We start from the raw sequence: 18498 nt of genomic DNA, 5'->3' as shown, positions 1-18498 counted from the left end.
ACCCTGCCGTCTTGGCAAAGCGCGTCCCTGGAATCCACGGTCAGAGGGCTCACGACTCGAAACCAGATGAACCTTTTACTCAATATCGTTTGGACACACGACCGGTCCCCTCAGCAGGTGGGGATCTGAGTGTGTGTGAACCACGGCCTGGGTTTGGAGGAGAGACACCAGTCACTCCCTGAACTTCCTGGTGTTGCTGAGTGCCACCTGGGCTCTCACTGACACGCACCCCGTGACCATCCTGGGTAGCACATGCCCGTCACAGAGAGGAAGACGGGGCCACCCAGCACAGCAGCTGGCATCTGTCCCTACATAGTGACCCACCCTCCGCTACTTCTCGGGTGGATTCCTGCTGCTGGGTTTTCCGCGCGTTTTGAAACTGCGGCCCCAATTCCCGGAGACACGCGTTCGAGGTCCGTGAACAGGACCAAAAGGCCAACTGTCTAGGCATCTGGTACCTCCAGCCCCCCACTCCCACCCCCCCCAGCGCAACTGGGCCTCAGAAGATGTTCGGCTGTGATGTGTCCACTCACTTCCGTTCACAGGCAGAGAGAGTTACGTACCTCGGTTGAACACACATTCTACTGGCAGAAGACCTGAGCTGCAGGAGGCCGCTGAGGTCATTCACGCTGCGTGTGTGCTGCCCACGCCCCGGGGACAGCCCGCCCTCGGCCAGGTTCTCATGCCCTTCTGGTCTAGACGTGAGGGAACTGCTGTCACACCGACAGCAGGGAAAATACCCTTTTCCTCATTTCACGGAGGAAATTGGTCCTGAATGGGGCTCTGGGGCCAGCCGAGCGGGACGCAGCCACAGGGTGCCCGCCCTCCTGCCCTCAGTAGGGTGTGGACAGAAGTAGGGGCCGTGGGGGCACCTGCCTGCAGCTTCAGGCTTGTGTCCGAAGGCCAGCGGCATCGTGAGGTGTTCACCATCGCCATTTCTAAATGTTAGTGTAGCTCCTTTCAGCACAGGCTCAGCGTTGGAAAGGAAGGAGGTAAGAGAACACGTTCCCTTGCTCAATGACTCGGCTCCAAACAGGGTCATTTGTCCGCCTTCCCTTCAATACTTAATCAAAAACTCAGGTGCCGTTCTCCCCGGTGCCTAAGTCAAGGTCTAATGAGAAGAACGGCCAGGACCATTTTACATGCCTTTTTTTTTTTGAAGTTTATCAGCTTATCCTGCTTCCTTTTAATTTTGTTTTGTTTTGTTTTAATTTTTTTATTTTTATTCGAAAAAAGCAAACAAAATATAACCAGGGACATTGCAATTACGAACAATGTTACATGCCCTTTTTACAGAGCTAGAAGTCAGTTGTTCCCTCCGAAAGCAGGGCCTGGGGGAAAACCAATGGGCTCCGGGGCTGTTTGGCTGAGGTCTGTGCCCTAGAAGCAAGAGTCCCCACCTGAGAGTGGTGGGAGGAGGCGGAGGGTGAGGAGGGAGAGGAGAAAGTGCTGCCCTCCTCTGTGGGTCTCAGCCAGCCCGGGGAAAACTGGAGGTTCTCGCACTAGCAGACATGTGCACGTTCTAAGCGGTAGGAGCCCCGCTCAGTCCTGCAAAGACGAAATGGCTTTCCCCGGGGCTGTCCCGCCTCCCAGCTCTACACCAGTGGCCTCTGCATGGGCAGGACCCGACACTCTCCAACGCCAGAGCTGCCTCCAGCCCCCACCCCCCAGATGGCCTCCGCCTTGCCCACAGCCCCTTGCTACGGAGGGAAGGAAACAGGGAAACTGAGACCCTGGTCGGCCAAAGCGTCCACTACGTTTTCCGTACGGTGGCTCCAGTAGTGCTTAGTCATCTTTGATTTCACCCACAACAATTTTGTTAGGTTGTATTGTGACAGCTGTCATATCAACGTGCATTAAAAAAACTTACCAAAATTGGTGAATGTTTGTGCAGCCATTTTAATACCGAAGATGGAAGAAGATATGCAACATTTTGGGCATGTTATACTTTGTGATTTCAAGAAAGGTAAAAACACAACTGAAGTGCAAAGAAAGACTCATACAGTGTGTGGAGGAGCTGCTGGGCCTGATGAACGTGTCAGAAGTGGTTTGCGACTTTTCTTGGCACTATGGACACTTTTGCCAAGTCATTCTCTGCGGCGGGGCGGTCTCACGCGTGGGAAGAAGCTGAGCAGCACCCCTGACCTCTGCCCACTAGAGGCCAATAGCAGGAGACAGCCAACACACTCAAAATACCTGAATCAATAAAGTTATGGGTGAAAATGAAAAATATGTCTTCAATTTCATGGGGAAAAGTGTGATGGACTTTTTGGCCACCCCAGCAGGTCACCTGCTGTGCCCACGTGGGCGTCCCGGAAGCCCCCTCAGCGAGGTTCCGCTCCTGTCTGTCAGGCCTGGTGAACCTACAGCCACTGCGTTCAGGCATACATCAAAGCAGAGAAACAGGAAAGGGAAGAGGAGGCCTGACCTTCCCATGGGTGCAACCTCACTGAGTCCTCGGGGTCGATCACCTCCCCCAAGGTCACGCTGCTGGCACGCCGCCAGGCTGGGACCTGGACTGAGGTCTCTGTGAGGTCACCCTCTCTCCCGCCGGCCAGTGCACGTCTTGGACCCGTGCTGGCCCACCCTGTCTGCCCGGACCCTGTCCCTGCTCTTCACACCTCCTCTATCTGATCTGCTTCTAGCTTTAAAAGCACAGTTCATGTCTTCTCACACAGGCAGGCTTGAGGACGCTGTGGGCCGCCTCGGGCTGCCCTCTCCGACTCACGTCTGCGCAGCTCCAAGCAGCACCTTCCCGCACCTTAGCCGCCATGCTTTTCCCAGTCAGGGCGCCCAGGCTCCGGGAGCCCGAGGTCACCCCGCCGGCGGACTGCCCAGCTCGGGAGCCCGTCCGTGCCTCGCAGCTCACCAGGTTGGCCGGAGAGGCCAACAGGAGCTGCAGACCAGTCATTCCGCCCCTGAGGCCCATCTCCCGGCTCCTCCAGGGCCGAGCACACCAGTGGCTGTCTGTGGGCCTCACAACCTAGCAGACATGGCGCCTGGAGGACACTGTGGTCCTTCTTATCTGAAAGAGCACTGTGCTTCCCTGGCCGCGCATCAGTGGGGATGGCTCTGTGATGCAAAGATCAGTGAGCAGTAAACGTGAATACCCTCACGGAAGGAGTTCATGGTCAAGTGGACGGACAAGACAGGTACACAGAGGAGTAACAGGAGAGAGGTTGAGAGTAGAGGGACAAATGTTCCTACCAGCGTCCCCGGGGCCCCTCATGCTGGCACTGGCTCCTCAGTGCAGAGAAGCCCAGGGCTTAGCCTACACTCAGCCAGCCTTCCTTCCACCTGCCTCTCTTCTTTAGATGCCCGCTCCCCCACCACCCACTGCCCCCTCCCATGAACCCGCAAGGCACTGCCAGCCCCGCTTGGGCGATGCAAGCTTCCTATCGATGGGCCGCAAGCCCTGCGAGGGCGCGCTTCCACCTGCTGCGCCCACTGCCTCGGCCTCTGATGCTGAGCGCCATGCAGGCCGTGAGCAGGTGATCGACAAGTGCGTATTGGGAGAAAATCCGATGCTCGTGGGAAGAAAAGAGTTCTTCATTTAAAAAGTAGTATTTTTTAATAAATTCACAACAAGAAGACTCCCCACGCTCCGCCCCAAGCAGCCCAGATGCCCCCTGTCCCATCTGCACGCTCGTCAGTCCCTTGTTTTCCCTCTGTGAGCAGCTTGCACTGTGGCGTCCTGGGGTCCTGGCCCCAGACTCTGAGCGCCCCGTCCCTTACCGGGACACGGGTGGCTCCTTAGAGTGGGCATCGCCCCACAGCCGCAGCCTCTGATCGCTGTGCTCTGTGCAGATCGGCATGTGGAACTCCAACCGCGGGCTCAACATGACGGACAGCAACAAAGACGGGTCCCGCAATGTCACCGACTCACTGGCCAACAGGACGCTCATCGTCACCACCATCCTGGTAAGTGGGCTGCGCGGAACCAGGCATCTCGTCGGGAGTCCCCTCACCCTGACCCCCGCCAGAACTCGAAGGGCTCCTCAGCCGACCGTCTGGGCAGAGGACTCCGCCCATGAAGGCCCAGTTCTGTCTGGACCCTGGAGGCACACGTGTGCACCTCTGAACCCTGCAGCCCCGCCCCGCCCCTCTGCCCGCCCCTCTGGCCCCAACCGCAAGGGGCTCCAATGAGAGGCCGGGAGGGTGGGACAGAGAGAGATGGAGGGGGATTTCTTCCCCTGCTTCCACCTGCTGGGTCAGAAGTGTCCCTGATCTCAGCCCCTGTCCCCTCGGCGGCCCAGCTTCCACACAGCTGTCTGGGCACCAGAAGCGCACTTGCCGCTGTCGCCTCGGCCTGAGTGGCACCGCTTCCCAGTAAGGCCAGTCCCTGGCCTCTGGTCTCACCTCCATCGCTCCGCAGTAAACGGCCCCTTTCTCAACCCCTCTTCCAACACCCAGGTTAGGGTGCCTCCCGCTTCCTGGGGGAGCCCCGACTGCACACCTGGCCGGCCACTGGGCATGCTCAGGGACTCCCGGCCCCCTTTCCCGGCCCTAACCCAAGTGACCACGTCTGAAACCCTCAGTCTCCAATGTCCCTGCTTTATGTGGCTCAGTCCCTAATGTCAGACCAGTTTACTTGTGAAACCGCCAGCCTCTGCCACTGGTTCATCCACAATAACACCCGTCTCTCTGCCACTGCCTCACAGAAGCACGGTTTCCTCTGTCTGTCCGTCTGAGGACAGACCTCAACGGGCGGTAGATGCCTGAGGAAAATGCACAATGAATGAGAAGTAAGAGGTTATGTCAGTAGTGTAGCAACTGACGGAATTTTATAAAATCAAACAAAACTTCAGTCAAGTGAGAATGAAGGTTCTCATACATGGTAGTAAGAAAATGCCCATTGCTCACAAAATAGAAGATTTGTCATTTAAGTGTATAAGCAAAGAATTGTCAGCGGTGAGATTTCAGGTGAGCTCAATTAAGAAAGTGAAGCGGATGATGAAACGACATAGAAACAGTCCTTGAATAAGACGCCCTGCAGGAAACCAACCCGAAAGAGGTAGATGATAAAGCAAAGAGTGAATCTGAGATGAAACTTAGCTGAGAGGTAAGAAGTACGAATATTCAGTAGTTCTTCAAACTTCCTACTACTGATTTTGATTCACCTTGTGTTAGCAGGTGAAGCTCTTAGAAGCCGAGAGGGAGGGCGGGTCATGCAAAGAAGTCTGCGAGTGGGGACAGCTGCAGCCAGATGGCCAGACGTCCAGACACCTGTCCCCTGCCCCCTCAGTCAGGCCCCAGCAGAAGCATGGCCGAGTCTCTATGGCACCATTTCTCAGGTGCCGATAGGGAGAGAGGAGGGGGGATGCCACATGCAGCTTTCTGCAGTGCAGAGCGTCGGGCTGACGCGCCCGGCAGCAGCAGGAAGGGGAGGGGTTGACTCTGGCACTCACGGTCCAGCACATCACAGCTCCCGGCTGTGGATGGCGCTCATGGAAGTGATTCTGCCTCCATCACCACGGGGCTCTCACCTGTGGTTTGTCTCGTGCAGGAAGAGCCCTACGTGATGTACAGGAAGTCGGACACGCCCCTCTACGGGAACGACAGGTTTGAAGGGTATTGCCTGGACCTTCTGAAGGAGTTGTCGAACATTCTGGGTTTCATCTATGACATCAGGCTCGTCCCCGACGGCAAATACGGAGCGCAGAACGACAGAGGAGAGTGGAACGGAATGGTCAAAGAACTCATAGACCACGTAAGCAAGTGTGCAGCCCCGGCAGGTGGTGTTCGGGTACCCGGAAAAAGTGCACACTGAGCAGTAAAAGAAGAGAGAAAAACGGTGGAGTCAGAGTCAGAAGAAATACTTCAGCTTCTCTGAATCATACGATCGGTTTTAAAGTAGGAGAAAACAGCCTGGAAACGCTGTGTGCTTTCTTAGGAGGGCCAGTGAGGACAGAGACAGAAGATAGGAACGTGGGGGCGTCCTTCCCACTGGGGAACACAGCCCAGTGACTCTAAGTCACAGAAAGAGCCCCAGAGTCTGCGGCTCAGAGCCGTCTCGTCTCGTCAGCTGATACGGTGGCCAAGCTGCCTGTCCACGCCTTTCTTGGGTGCTCTCGTAAAAGACTCCATTCTGCCACTTTCTCTTCCCTTTCGTTCCAGAATGCATGTACGTCTGGGCCTGCCTGCCTGTGCACATTTCCTCCCTCTGGGTTCTGGCTCCTAGAAGACACACACTCGTAAACACAGCCGTGTGAATCAGCCCTTGTTCCACTAGAGCCGGGTGTTGCAGGGGCTTCTCAAGTGGCAAGCGTGGGGTTGAGGCTAAGGGTCGGGAGGATCAAGGGTCAGGCCAGACTTCTGACGGGAAGCCGGATGCCGAGACAGTGACCTCAAACTTGCTCTTGCAGAGGGCGGACCTGGCAGTGGCTCCTCTGACCATCACGTACGTGCGGGAGACCGCCATCGACTTCTCCAAGCCCTTCATGACCCTGGGCATCAGCATCCTCTACCGGAAGCCCAACGGCACCAACCCGGGCGTCTTCTCCTTCCTCAACCCCCTGTCTCCCGACATCTGGATGTACGTGCTCTTGGCCTGCCTGGGGGTCAGCTGTGTGCTCTTTGTGGTCGCGAGGTGAGTGCGAGAGCCGCCAGGCCGCAGCGCTGGGCGTGGCTGGTCTCCAGGCCGCCTGTGTGCTGGAGAGGCAGGCGCGGGCTAAGGACTTGGAAGTGGCCTTTCGGTTTTGCCTAGTTCTGTCAGGCCTCCCCTCATCAAAGCCCCTCTGTGACTGGATACCTTCTAGCTCTCCACAAAGGTGCTTTTGAAAGACAGTAAGAAAGTAATTTTACATAAATTCTATCAGTATTTGAAGCGAGACAGAATGGTGATTTATACATTTCCCAGGAATAAAGCTGAAACATTTCAACAAGAGCACAGCCGTGCCCGTGTGTTCGTGCCTGGGGTGTTCCATTAAGCAAAGCAGAAAATGTTAGCTAGGGGTTATTGTAGCAGATAAGGTTGTGAAATTCTCAGGAACAAAGAAAAATACTTGAAAATGTTTGTAAAATCTATTTTAAAAACATCAGAGAGGTGAGGGAGTTCCAGAAGTCACCATGACAGGGATGCCACTTGCATTCAGAGCCTGGAGGCCCTGCAGGTTCATTTCCCGAGGTGGCGCTGCGCTTGGCCGTTCTGCTCACGCAGCTCTTCCCGGGGTTTTACACCTTTCGGTAGATTACATTTCCTAAATGCCTCCAACGCCGAATTTAAGACTGCTACTTAATCTTTCTGCTGACTTTCACATTTGACACCCGTAGATGAACCCTGTAAAAAATAGTCATTGCTTTTGTGTGTCCCCTACTCGTTTCCAATCTTTTTTTATCTTGCAGCAGAACTCAGTGAACTTTTCCCTAATCAATTTTTGTTTTCCCTCCAGGAATGTCTAAGAGAAATGTTTCTTCACGCTCACTCCATATCATTGTTCACTGTCTGGTTTTGATTAATGCCAGGTAACTCTCTCCCTGGTGTAATTAGAAAGAAAGGTTAGGAAAACAACCCCGGCTGGAAGGGCAGACGCAGCCGAACTAGTGACGTGGGGGCCCCCGCTCGCGGGTGTGCACGCAGGCAACCTGAAGTGCGTTTTCTCCACACCCGTCACAGCGCACCATCGCCCGGCCCCAGGCTGTGTTCTAGGGTTCAGCCGAATGTTAAAGTCCATCCGAATGATGACCAAAGCTCTGCTTCCACCCGTGTCCTCTCAGAGTATCACACGTTGACAATACATACGGGCAGTAATGGTGCCGTCTGATGGCTGGGACTGTGAGTCGTTGGCTCTGGACGAGGAGAGGTTTTGCCTCCTGGGGAAACAGCTGACCAGGTTCAGGAGCCACGTTTTGGAGGTCACAGCTGAGGACAAGGCGGGTCCTGGTGTCCAGTGTCCAGTGGGTGGCTCCCAGGGAAGCTGCTCCCCACCCCACGGCACTGGACGCGCCCCACAACCAGGAGTGACCCCCAGTGCCGAGAGGCCGTGCTGTCCACAACTGAAGACGTTCTGAATGTCAGATTTCCAGCGACAGGTCACTCGCTCGCTTGCTGCTGGGCACGCGTTCCTCCTGATCAGCCCCTGAACAGGACCCGTGCAGCCCTGGAAGGGCCGCTTATCTAGTGACAGCACCAAGGTGACGAACCTCCGACAGCAAACAGAAATCATGTGCTGGCTCTTGCTCCCTGTCTCTGTTCTGGGCCCCACACCGGGGTAGTGGGGGAAGCCATGGACAGTCAGTGACACCCTCAGGGCCACCGAGAGGCAAGCAGCCCACCGGGGCGCACTGGCGAGGGGAGGACCCCGCTGCTGGCCCCACAGCCTGGTCGCAGCCAGCAGGGCAAGCCCCTCAGCCGCACCCACAGCTCTCACCAGCACAGAGGGTCCCTTGACCCCAGCGGTGCCTTTAAGCTGCCCGAGTGCTGCGGTCAGAATGTGTCCGCACGGTGTGATGTACAACAGCTCTCCTGCCACATTCTCTCTGCTGCCCCACGAGCTCCCGGTGGCCCCACACTCTGTGACGGCATTCAGTCGCTGGTGGGAAGCGGCCTCCCCCAAACAGCATGGCTCCCTGACTGCTCCATGCCGCCTCTCCTCTCAGGTCTCGGGGGGTGGGGCATCTGCACAAACGCAGACTGGGGACTGCAGCGGTGGCAGACAGAGGCCGCCCTGTCCTGGCGTCCACTCCCACTGTGTCCCGCTGCCCCTCCCGTCTGACTCCTCTCCCGCCTCCCCCCAGGAAGCCGCTCGGCAGATTTCAGAGGCCATGCAGGTCGCCTTTACCTTCCACCACAGTCACAGCCTCAGACCATGAACTTGGCCACCCTGCACGGTCAGCTCAGATGTGAAATGGTGGCTCCTGTGACCAGCTTCATGGTTTGCAAAGCTGGTGCTGACGCAGAGGTGGGGAAGCTTCCTTGGGACCACCTCTCTGACTAGAGAGGCTTTGCCTTTGTGTTCAGAGGACCCTTCATGTCCTTTTCGAGGGGAAAATAAAGCCTGTCACTGCACGTGGGCCAACAGGCTCATGAGACACCTAAAAATCATTTCCTAAACTGAGCTGAATTTGGGACATTCAACCTCCACGGCACAAACTAAAGGAAACCATGTAAAGTTCCAGGTGCTCCGTCTTGGCACAGGCTACACCAGCGGCTCCTTCTGTGCTGGGTGTCTTTTCACGCTGTCTTCTGAAAAATATTTAAGGCCAGAAATTAGGTCTATCGTGATCACACAATTTAAATAGACTAAAAATCCAGATATACTGCCGCTCTATACGATTTATAACATATAATGTTTGTCTCCTTAAAAATAAACAGTTTTTAAGTTAATACCTGGCCAATAAAAGAAAAACAAGAAAACCGTTGCCAGCTGTTTCATTAGAAGTTCAGAGAGCTTCCTCTCTTTAAAAGACGGGCGAGCGGCTTGCTGTGCTCGTGGACGCCCGATTTCCGTGCTCAGCCATCGTGGGGGCTCCTCACCAGAGGTCCCTCGGCATGGTCACCATTTCAGTCTCCGTGCAAGTGGAAGCTGGCTCCTGTGACCGAACTCTCACACTGAATCCACATTTGAACACAACGCGACCACTTTTTAGGCAGTTTCGACAGATTCTAAGCACGTGCACCCCTTTCTCTGTTGTCTCGCTGAAGGCCAGGAGCAACGGGGCCAGCAGCTTCGAAATGTCGTTGGTGAAGGTCGGACATGGCCCTTTCCCCAGACGTGCTGACCCACCAGTCTCCCTGCCGACATTAGGGGTTCTGAGCTGAAATGCTTACATCCAGGCCACAGGCAGGTGCTTTGCAAACGAGAAACCCACATCTAAAAGGACAGCATTCTGTGGTCATGTGAAATCCCTCAGTCCACGCGGCCGCATGCCACTCGAGAGCCTGGGAGAGAAAGAGCCCTCGATCTCCGCAGAGCAGGCGGAGTCTCGCTGCTGTTCAGACAGCTGTCCCTTGTGCCTCTGAAAGTCGGATAAATTGTTTGCTTAGACCTGCGAAGTCTGAATACTGAAAAAGGCCCAGCTCAAAGCAGCGTTCTGCCAGCACAGCGGTGAGCCCGCCCATCGAGCTGCCGTGGGCAGGAAATGAGGATGCCGGCGGGCAGCTGCCGCGTCCCGCGGTCGGCTCGGGAGGACCGCTCCTCTCGGACGCGCAAACCTCCCAATCCGTTGCAGCTACTGTGCTTAAACGGCTGCACGGGCGGCAGCGACGGCATCTCCGCTCCGCGTCGCCGCGATTCGCAGGGTCGTCAGCACTGGTGCTCGTTTCTGCAGCTCAGCCAACTGGTCTGCTCGTGAGGGCGTGTAGGTGCACAACGTAACTACGTTGCTGAAACAGCCATTAATCGCACGGGCGTGATGTGGTGTGAGCTTCGCGGGAGCGTCCCTGTGTGCACTGCGGCGGTGGGGGAGGGGCTGGGGGTCGGGTCCCATTGCGGCAGAAGCCGTGAGGCCCGCCCTCCCCCCAAGGCTCGGTGAGGAATCGCTGCACCTCCAGGAGGAGCCTCCAGGCTTGGCAATGGCTTTTCGCTGGGAGGGACCGTTTGCCCGAGTCCTCGTGTGGGATGCCCTGCACGCCCTGCCTCTGGCTGTCGACAAGGGGTTGTCCCCCAGTGTCCCACCGGCCGCCATTCGCCTTGAGGCTGCAGGACACGCCATTGTCCCCCTTGGCGTGGTGGCGTATCGGCGTTAGTCCAACATACCTGCTTGTTTGTCAGGGACGCAGTGGCACGTGGCGAAGCTGCCCATGCTGCAAACCGCATTTTAAATCATCCTTGTGTCACTCTGTGGAGCATCTGCTAAGGTCTCTTTGGAAAAATAAGAGCCCCTTGGCAAGATAACCCAAAAAATAACCACTAAGCAGGGACGTTCTCTGGGCTGTGGAAGTCAGACAGATGCTTAGAAAATAGAGAAAAATCCAAAACCTTATGAAGTTCCCAGACTTTTATTCTAACACACTTCATAAATACCTGGATTCCTTCTTCCTTACAGACCAGGAAACAGGCCAGAGATGGTAAGCGACGTGAGCAAGGCCGACTTCCTGCCTAGGGCTGGCGAGCAAGCGGCCACAGCGCGTCACCCTGGACAGAGTTAACTTGAAAACAAGGAGGGGCCGGGAACCTGAAGCTGCCCAGTTCGGCACACTGTGGGGTTGGCCGTAATGACCCTGTGCCCGGGGGGGTCACTCCAAAGTGTAAACCTGGCTCTTCATTTAAGGGTTGTGATCTTGTTTCCACAGACGGCCCCCAAATGCTAGTGCACTCCAACCCCCGAACTTTTCGGCCAGTGACTCTGTCCAGCCTTGTGGCTCCCTGGATGCATCACGAAGTCACTAGGCCACAGACGTCCCTTCCCACTTCTGCCCACAGGTGCCCCTTGGGGGCCGTCACGCCTCGTTCGCGTGCCTCCCGCAGCTCGGTGTCTAGACAGCGCGGGAGGTGCAACGAGAGCGTGTCGTTGGCTTCGCCGCCCCTCGGGGTGAACACTCGGGATGAGTGACCCTTTCTTCCCTGTCCGTTAGCTGCCCAGTGAAGTGAAAATGAGTCAGAACTCGGTAGAATCCGGGACACAGAGACCCGAGGACCTGGAAGTGAGTTTGGTAAATGTCTCATCTAAGCCCCCTTTGCAGTTTCCCCGCCAAAGCCCGTCGTCTGCGACTGTGGCCTCCGGTCCGGGCTCTGGGCTTTCCGCGTTACATGCTGGGAGTTCTGCACTGTCCAGCGGGGTCTCTCTCTGACGCTGACCAGCCGTCTCTGTTGGCTGCTGCAGGTTCACCCCCTACGAGTGGCACAACCCGCACCCCTGCAACCCCAACTCGGACGTGGTGGAGAACGATTTCACGTTACTGAACAGTTTCTGGTTCGGAGTTGGAGCTCTCATGCAGCAAGGTACCTCGGCCGCCCGCCCTGCCCCACCCCCCATGGTCTGCGGACGGCCTCCCGCGCTGGTAAACCCCACCGGGGAGCAGAGGGTCAGGCCACCTCAGGAATTCAGAAACATGGAGCCTGGCTTCCTAGGCCATTCTAACACGGCAGAGACAGGAAGGGGCCTCGGTGGGACTTTGCTGTGTGTCTGAGGTGGGGCTGCTGTCAGGCAATGAATACAAACTTTCCTAGAGGGGAGTTGAACGTGCGCCCAGAACTGCTTACCAGCCTGCACAGAGGGAGGTCGCACCTTTTCCTTTCCAAACCACAGAATGGAATGGGGTTCCTTTGAAAATTAAGCTGACTTCACTCTTCCTAAGCCATCAGCTACTTACCTGGTAACCATAGCGATGGGAAAGTACAGGGGCTGGGGGGTTAGAACTCCAGCCACAGAAATGAATGCAATATATTTTACACGTTTGATAACGTGGGGGCTTTTGATTTTGTTGAGCAGGGAGGAGTGAGTTGTTTTAAGCTTTGGAGAAATCTAGCTGTTTGTAGACTTTCCTCAGCTTTGACTACAAGCGTGCAGTGTAGAGAATCCTCCCCTGGATGAAACGCATTACCCCAAGAAAATCGTGAGTCACAGAGCTGCTGTTTCAAACCTCTGCCGCTTTGACAGTGACCTGCAAGTGAGGTGGCGAAGGGGCACTCAGCTGGGGGGCTGCTGACCGTGCGTGTGACCTGGGGCTGAGCCGTGAGGGGCTGTTGCAGGACGTGAAATGTCTGTATCACACTTCCACAAGCCACAGGGGAGAACAAGCTTCTCCAAAGCGGAAACACCAAATCTTCTCACCGTGCACCTCGGCAGAGTTTCCGCGGGCGCTGCCGAGCAGGCGCACACCCAGCCCCTGGTTTCTTTAGCGAGCAGGGCTACAGATGCTGCCCGAAACCCCACTGAAGCCACACCCTGCTGTGCCAGGGCACCTGCTTTCCAGGGCCTTTAGCCAGCGAGCAGGAACTTTCAGAGTGTGAAGGGGACGCCCCTTCCCTCTGCTTCTCGTCCGGTGCCACCAGATAGAAAGTCACAGCCCAGGGTGTCCCAGAGTGCGCACAGCACTGTGACTGCCCTGTCACATGTGGGCGCCCGCCCCCCAAACTTCTCTTTCCTCTTCTACCGGTTTGGAGTTCACCACGGCCCACCGGTGACCGATACCGTGGGTACGTGGCAGTCGGCCCCAACGAGACTCTGCTTGTTCTTCGAGAAGCTGAGAAACATTACCAGGTGACACACACACCGCCGTGTGAGACCTGCGGTGCTGGTGGCTGCTGGTCTGTCTGTCCTCACACGCGGCGTTGGGCCGGCCAGCTCACCTCTGCACCCACTGCTGTGCTGTCCCGCTGCAGAGCCTGTCCCTGTCGTCCATGGGCGGCCCGCCCCCTCGATTCCTGACTGAGCAGGAGGGTCAGAGCCTGGGCAACGTCTGCCCCAGGAGTGGCTGTGACACCGGCCAGGAACGGCCCCCAGAGACGCCAGCTAGTGCCCTCTCGCGTCCCAGGTACTTTACAGTGATGTCCACTCAGCATTTACTGTCTCCGTAACATCGCCCTCCCAAGCTCTGAACGCAGACAAACCGTCCCCACTGGGGAAGCTGTTTCTGAGCACGTCAGTGGATGTTAAGAGTGATGGAAGTCAAAAACTGTGTGACAATAAGGAACACGATGAAATGTCAAGAAACGTACGCACACCCTCTACCAAGGGCGTAAAATGTATCTGAGTGGTTTTCTGCTAATTACTTCTATATTTCCAAGACTGTTTTAGCCAAAAGTGTAAACATGTAACATTTTAAGTGTGGGAGAGGAGAATTTATATTACTTTTATTACGTGTCAGTTGGTTATCCATCCATCTAGTTTTACTGTCATATAGTTCTACTTACTCAAGTAGTAAACCTAAAACCATATTGTTTTATTAATACATCCAAATAGCGAAAGGATGAAGTTACAGCAGAAAATCCGTACCTACAAGCTGAGAAAAAATACTCTGTCCCGTGGCTGTTTTATGAAATAAGTGGCATTTTAATGATAACCGACTACAGGTCGAAAGGAGTCTCACACCGCCACAAGGCTGCTGGATCAATCAGGCGCGGGGACAGGCAGTGGCCTTGGGCAGTAAACACACACCCACAGGCTCAAGAATCCCATTAAACCGCAAGATTGAAACAACAGGAACAAACTGTCTCACCAAAGCCTCGGGAGGCGGCTCAGTGGAAACGGTTATGAATCTCAGCGATATTACACAGCCAAATCCAAATAACAGAAAAACAAAGGAAGGAATCAGAAGCGCAGGGAAGCCTTTTACCTCATTAAAGAGAATAAAGCACAAACCTTACTCATAGCACGAGAACATATCTGTGAATTCAAAGCCTCTGTCCACCTTGATCTGCTCACCAAGAGCCTGAGGCTGCTTTTGATTACATGAGCAATATGTGTATCTGTTCATAGATTAAACGTGAGCCTAATTCATTTATTGGTAGATAGCTAAACTCCAATTTCCTTCTCTCTCTTAAACCATTAACTACGAAACTTTGAAACACACAATCAGAACAGTGAAAGAATTCTTCAGATGAGATATTTCACCTGCTGTACTTAACCCTTTGGATTCTTAAACTTCGAGTGTTTTAAATGGTCACATAAACTCTGTTCTGCCTCCAAGGTCATGGAGGAAATGTGAAGTACAGAACCAACAGTGAATTCCGGGCAAGCAGATGAGCCAACCCGCCCCCCCTGCACAGGTGTCACTGGAGTGAGCTCTGCGTGTACCCCTCCTGCCCCTTGTAATTCTCCTCCTGGGTTTGCGAGGCTCCCGCAGCCCCATCTGACCAAATGTTTCGAGCTTGAGAATTATCACAGCTGTCTGTCCTCTCTGTGAGCGTAGCCTGCATGCCCTGTCTTTAAGGAGAAAGGCTTTCTGGGTAAACACTTCAAGTGACTCTGTCTGTTCTTTCGTAAACAGTCAGGAGTCACCTGAGGTCTCCAAAATGTGCGCCTTCACCAGGACGGGCCCCTTTCACCTGGGAAACAGCCAGTCTTTAAAACTAAGAAGTAATACTTAGTGTAAGGACAAAACTATGCCTTTTCAGTGAATATATTTCTTCAATCAAATAATTAGAAAAAATAATTTTGACTGTAAAACTAACATAAAACAATAAAAATTGATTCATCGACTCCCGAGTCCGCCTGTGCCCTCTCTGACCAGATTTGTGAGACCCCAGTGCCCATGGAGGTGCACACAGGGGTGGCAGGACACGCTTGCCAGTGGAAGGCTCTCACATCTGCTCACTTGAAACAGAACACATCAGTACAGCGAAGCCAGCACGGCCGTGCCAAGGCCTGGAGCCTTGTCCTTCCACACTAGGATGTGCGTTCAACAGTGGTAAAAGGCCAGGAGTGGGGATCGACTTGTCAGCCAAACTAAGAGGCTAAACTAACTCTACAAATCGTGGACGCAGATGACCTCGGGGTTGGGACTATCCATGTCAGCACGTCACACTTGAGGCACAGCAGGGATGGGTGATAAAAGACCATGCAAACTGAGCTTCATTTTCTTAAAAAAAATCCTCTAATTTTACCAACACCCTAGAGAGCAAGTCCTCTCTCTAAGGATGGATCCACAATCTCGATGTCACAAAAGCGCAGCCTCCCCAGACTAGGTCGCGTCGTGCCTTCCCTTTCGTGCCCACCCTGTCTGACCCCCGCTGTGTGACCCCCGCAGGGTCGGAGCTGATGCCCAGGGCCCTGTCCACCAGGATCGTCGGGGGCATATGGTGGTTTTTCACCCTCATCGTCATCTCATCCTACACGGCCAACCTGGCCGCCTTCCTGACAGTGGAGAGGATGGACTCGCCCATCGACTCCGCGGACGACCTGGCAAAGCAGACCAGGATCGAGTACGGGGCAGTCCGGGACGGGTCCACCATGGCCTTCTTCAAGGTAGGGAACCGACGGGGTACCCTTGGTGGACGCGTGCTGGGGCCGGGGCAGGTGGACGGAACGGGTCTGTTTGGGCAGCCATGTTTTCATGGCACAGGCCAGTCACCAGGGAGCCCTGCTCCCCGCAGTGGGCACGCGGCCATTTCTCTGGTCCCTCCGTGCCCTGCACCACGCAGGCCCACGGGTCAGTGCCGCGGCGCGGCACCTGCCGTACCCTCCCTCGCTGTTAGGCCAGAAACAAACAACAAGAAACAGAACTGCTTTCTGAACCCGGTCCGAGACCCACGAATGGGTCGCCCGTGCTCAGAACCCCAGTAAAGACCTTCCCCGGGAAGGCAGACCGCCAGGGGCCGTGAGTGCTGTAGTAGTGTTCCTTCTGTCCTGTGCCTAGTGGGACGGAACAGGACCGGTGGGGTGTCCCCACGGGAGTTGGTTTGGAGAAGTGACACCAAGGCCATCCCAGGGCCCCCGTATGCCACCGCACTTGCCCTCGGGAGAGCCCGGGGGGGCTGCAGCCCACGTTCGAGTCCCTGGTGTCAGCGCCCGGGTCTCTGCCGGCTCGTGGGATGAGCCCTAGTACTTGCAACGCCGAGTCTCAGATCCCGCCGCTCCCGCAGGGAAAAGGGGATTTTAACGGATCCAGGGAGGGCTGGAGACGGCACGCCACCTCCGAGATCACCCAGTTTGGCCTCTCGCTGTGCGCGTGAGGGCACAGCCCGCACTGTCTGTTCAGAGTCACATGCCTGGTCCCTGACAGACGGGCAGGAACATCCTTCTACGCGGTGATGGTGAGAAACGTCGGGGCGGGGGGGTGCAGACAGCGGTTGTAACCAAAAGAAACTGTAAATGCACCTTTGTCAAGAGACCCAAAGTGCCAGAAACAGTCGTCACCAAGGACTGAGTGGGGAAGACTTCTGAGGACCCTTAGACACAGAACACCAGGGGCAAGAGAAGGGGGACGTTTTCTTTGTGTAACAGCATCAGCTCACCCAATAGGTGTCACCTGGGCGGGAAACCTGGTTTTAACAGTTATTCATAAAAACTTCCTTTAAGAGTGAACTGCACCAGGAGGTTTATAGAAAAGCAGAATATGGTAAAAAAATTAGGATTTGATTCTTGTCTATGTTAAACAGATGATCCTTAAACATTTTTTTTCATTTTAAGAAATCTGTCACTGATGTAATTAATGTGAAGCGCGGTGACGGTTTCTCCCCCAGACAAGTGTTTTAAGTACAAGTGACATCAACTCCACGGCTGGCCGAGCTTCTGAAAGCTCGGACTGCTCCGAAATCGATGGTGTGAAGAGAGCTGAGCTATCCCCAGCTAGTGACTCATCACGACACTTGTCAGAAACCGGGAGAGTCACCTGCAGGGCGGACAGGACAGAGGGACGCTGCCAGGGTGGAACCGGGCATGTCGGAAGAATATCTGTGCTGACTGGGCTTGTCCACCAACACCAGGAAGTTCCATCGCGTCGGGAAACGGGCAGGGGGAAGCAGGGAAGACACTGGCGCCTCCCGCTCGGAACAGACGCCGGAGAGGCCGCTGCGTGCCCCCTGCGTGCCCACCTCACGGCCCCCACCCCACGCCGGCGCTGCTGCTCCCATGACTCCTATGTGCACGACAGGGTGCTGGCGCCCGGGTGCTCGGAGTGCTGCTGTCGCCCACTGTCACCCACTTTCAGAGCGGGCCCCCATTTCCCAGTGACCCTGGTCCTCTCGGGTCACCGGGAAATGAGGCAACCAGCATCTCGGGGGAAAGCGCGTGAGGGCAGGTCCAGGACGACCATCGGGACAGCCGCACACATGTCCCTGGCTCAGGGCCTCGCCCCCCTCCGGGTGCTGCGCCTGCCCGTCCCACCTCAACCTTGCATGGCCCACAGGTGTGAGCGCCGACATGACCCCCACTGTGCGGTGAGGAGGGGGGCACGCCCCGTCCCGGAACCTGCCCAAGAGGTGCAGAACTGGTCGTGGAAGAGCCAGGGCTCTGTCAAACCTCAGAAAGTTCTAGAAGGTAGGCTCCTGGAGGGGAGACGATTGGTCTGTTCTGTCGGCCATGACGTTCCCAGAACCTAAAACAGAGTCGGGCCCGCAGCAGGCGCCCAGATAATGTTCTCAGAAAGTGAACAGATGCGCCAATGAGTTCGGAGACCGGGAACTCTGTCAAGGGAGGGAGCGGTGGGCAGGTGTCTCTGTCCCGTCGGCTGTGACCGAACCGCAGGCAGCTCTCTCCCACAGCTCTGGAGGCCAAGACTGCGGCCAGGGAGCCAGTGTGAGCAGGTGGGGCTTCTCCCAGGCCACAAGGGGCCAGGGACCCTTCTGGAGCCTCTGGCACAGGGCACTGATTCTCTTCACAAGGGCTCCGCTCTGACATGAGCACCCCAAGGGCCTGCCCTCCTCCTCCCAGCCCCTTGGGAGTGAATTGTAGTACACGGACGTGGGGGGGGGGCGCACTTGGCCCGCAGTAGGGGCACACACGGAGAGCCGTGCAGGAGAGACTCCACTGCCAACTTCCTCGGTTTACCAGGCAGCTGGCGGCCCAGCAGCCCTACTCATCAAGGAGCGATTTATTCACGAAAAAAGAACAAGGACTAAATTCGACTCAGTTTTCCGGCGGAGCGAGGCCAGCTGCCAGGAAGCCTCAGCGGGA

The 18498-nt window shown here is 55.7% G+C and overlaps 1 protein-coding gene across 2 annotated transcripts in view; it reads left to right on the top strand.

The window, feature by feature from the left end:
• GRIK1 (glutamate ionotropic receptor kainate type subunit 1) overlaps positions 1–18498 on the top strand; it is a 215120-nt gene that overhangs the window by 172837 nt on the left and 23785 nt on the right. For both annotated transcript variants that reach the window (XM_071220170.1, XM_053916544.2), the window contains exons 9-13: positions 3808–3921; positions 5507–5710; positions 6366–6589; positions 11764–11882; positions 15632–15849. In XM_071220170.1, coding sequence (XP_071076271.1) covers positions 3808–3921; positions 5507–5710; positions 6366–6589; positions 11764–11882; positions 15632–15849 — 879 coding nt within the window. The remainder of the gene's footprint in view (positions 1–3807; positions 3922–5506; positions 5711–6365; positions 6590–11763; positions 11883–15631; positions 15850–18498) is intronic.

The sequence above is a fragment of the Desmodus rotundus genome, chromosome 2 (assembly GCF_022682495.2).
Source record: "Desmodus rotundus isolate HL8 chromosome 2, HLdesRot8A.1, whole genome shotgun sequence".
Classification (NCBI taxonomy): Eukaryota; Metazoa; Chordata; class Mammalia; order Chiroptera; family Phyllostomidae; genus Desmodus; species Desmodus rotundus.
This window is presented reverse-complemented; position numbering and strand designations above follow the sequence as displayed.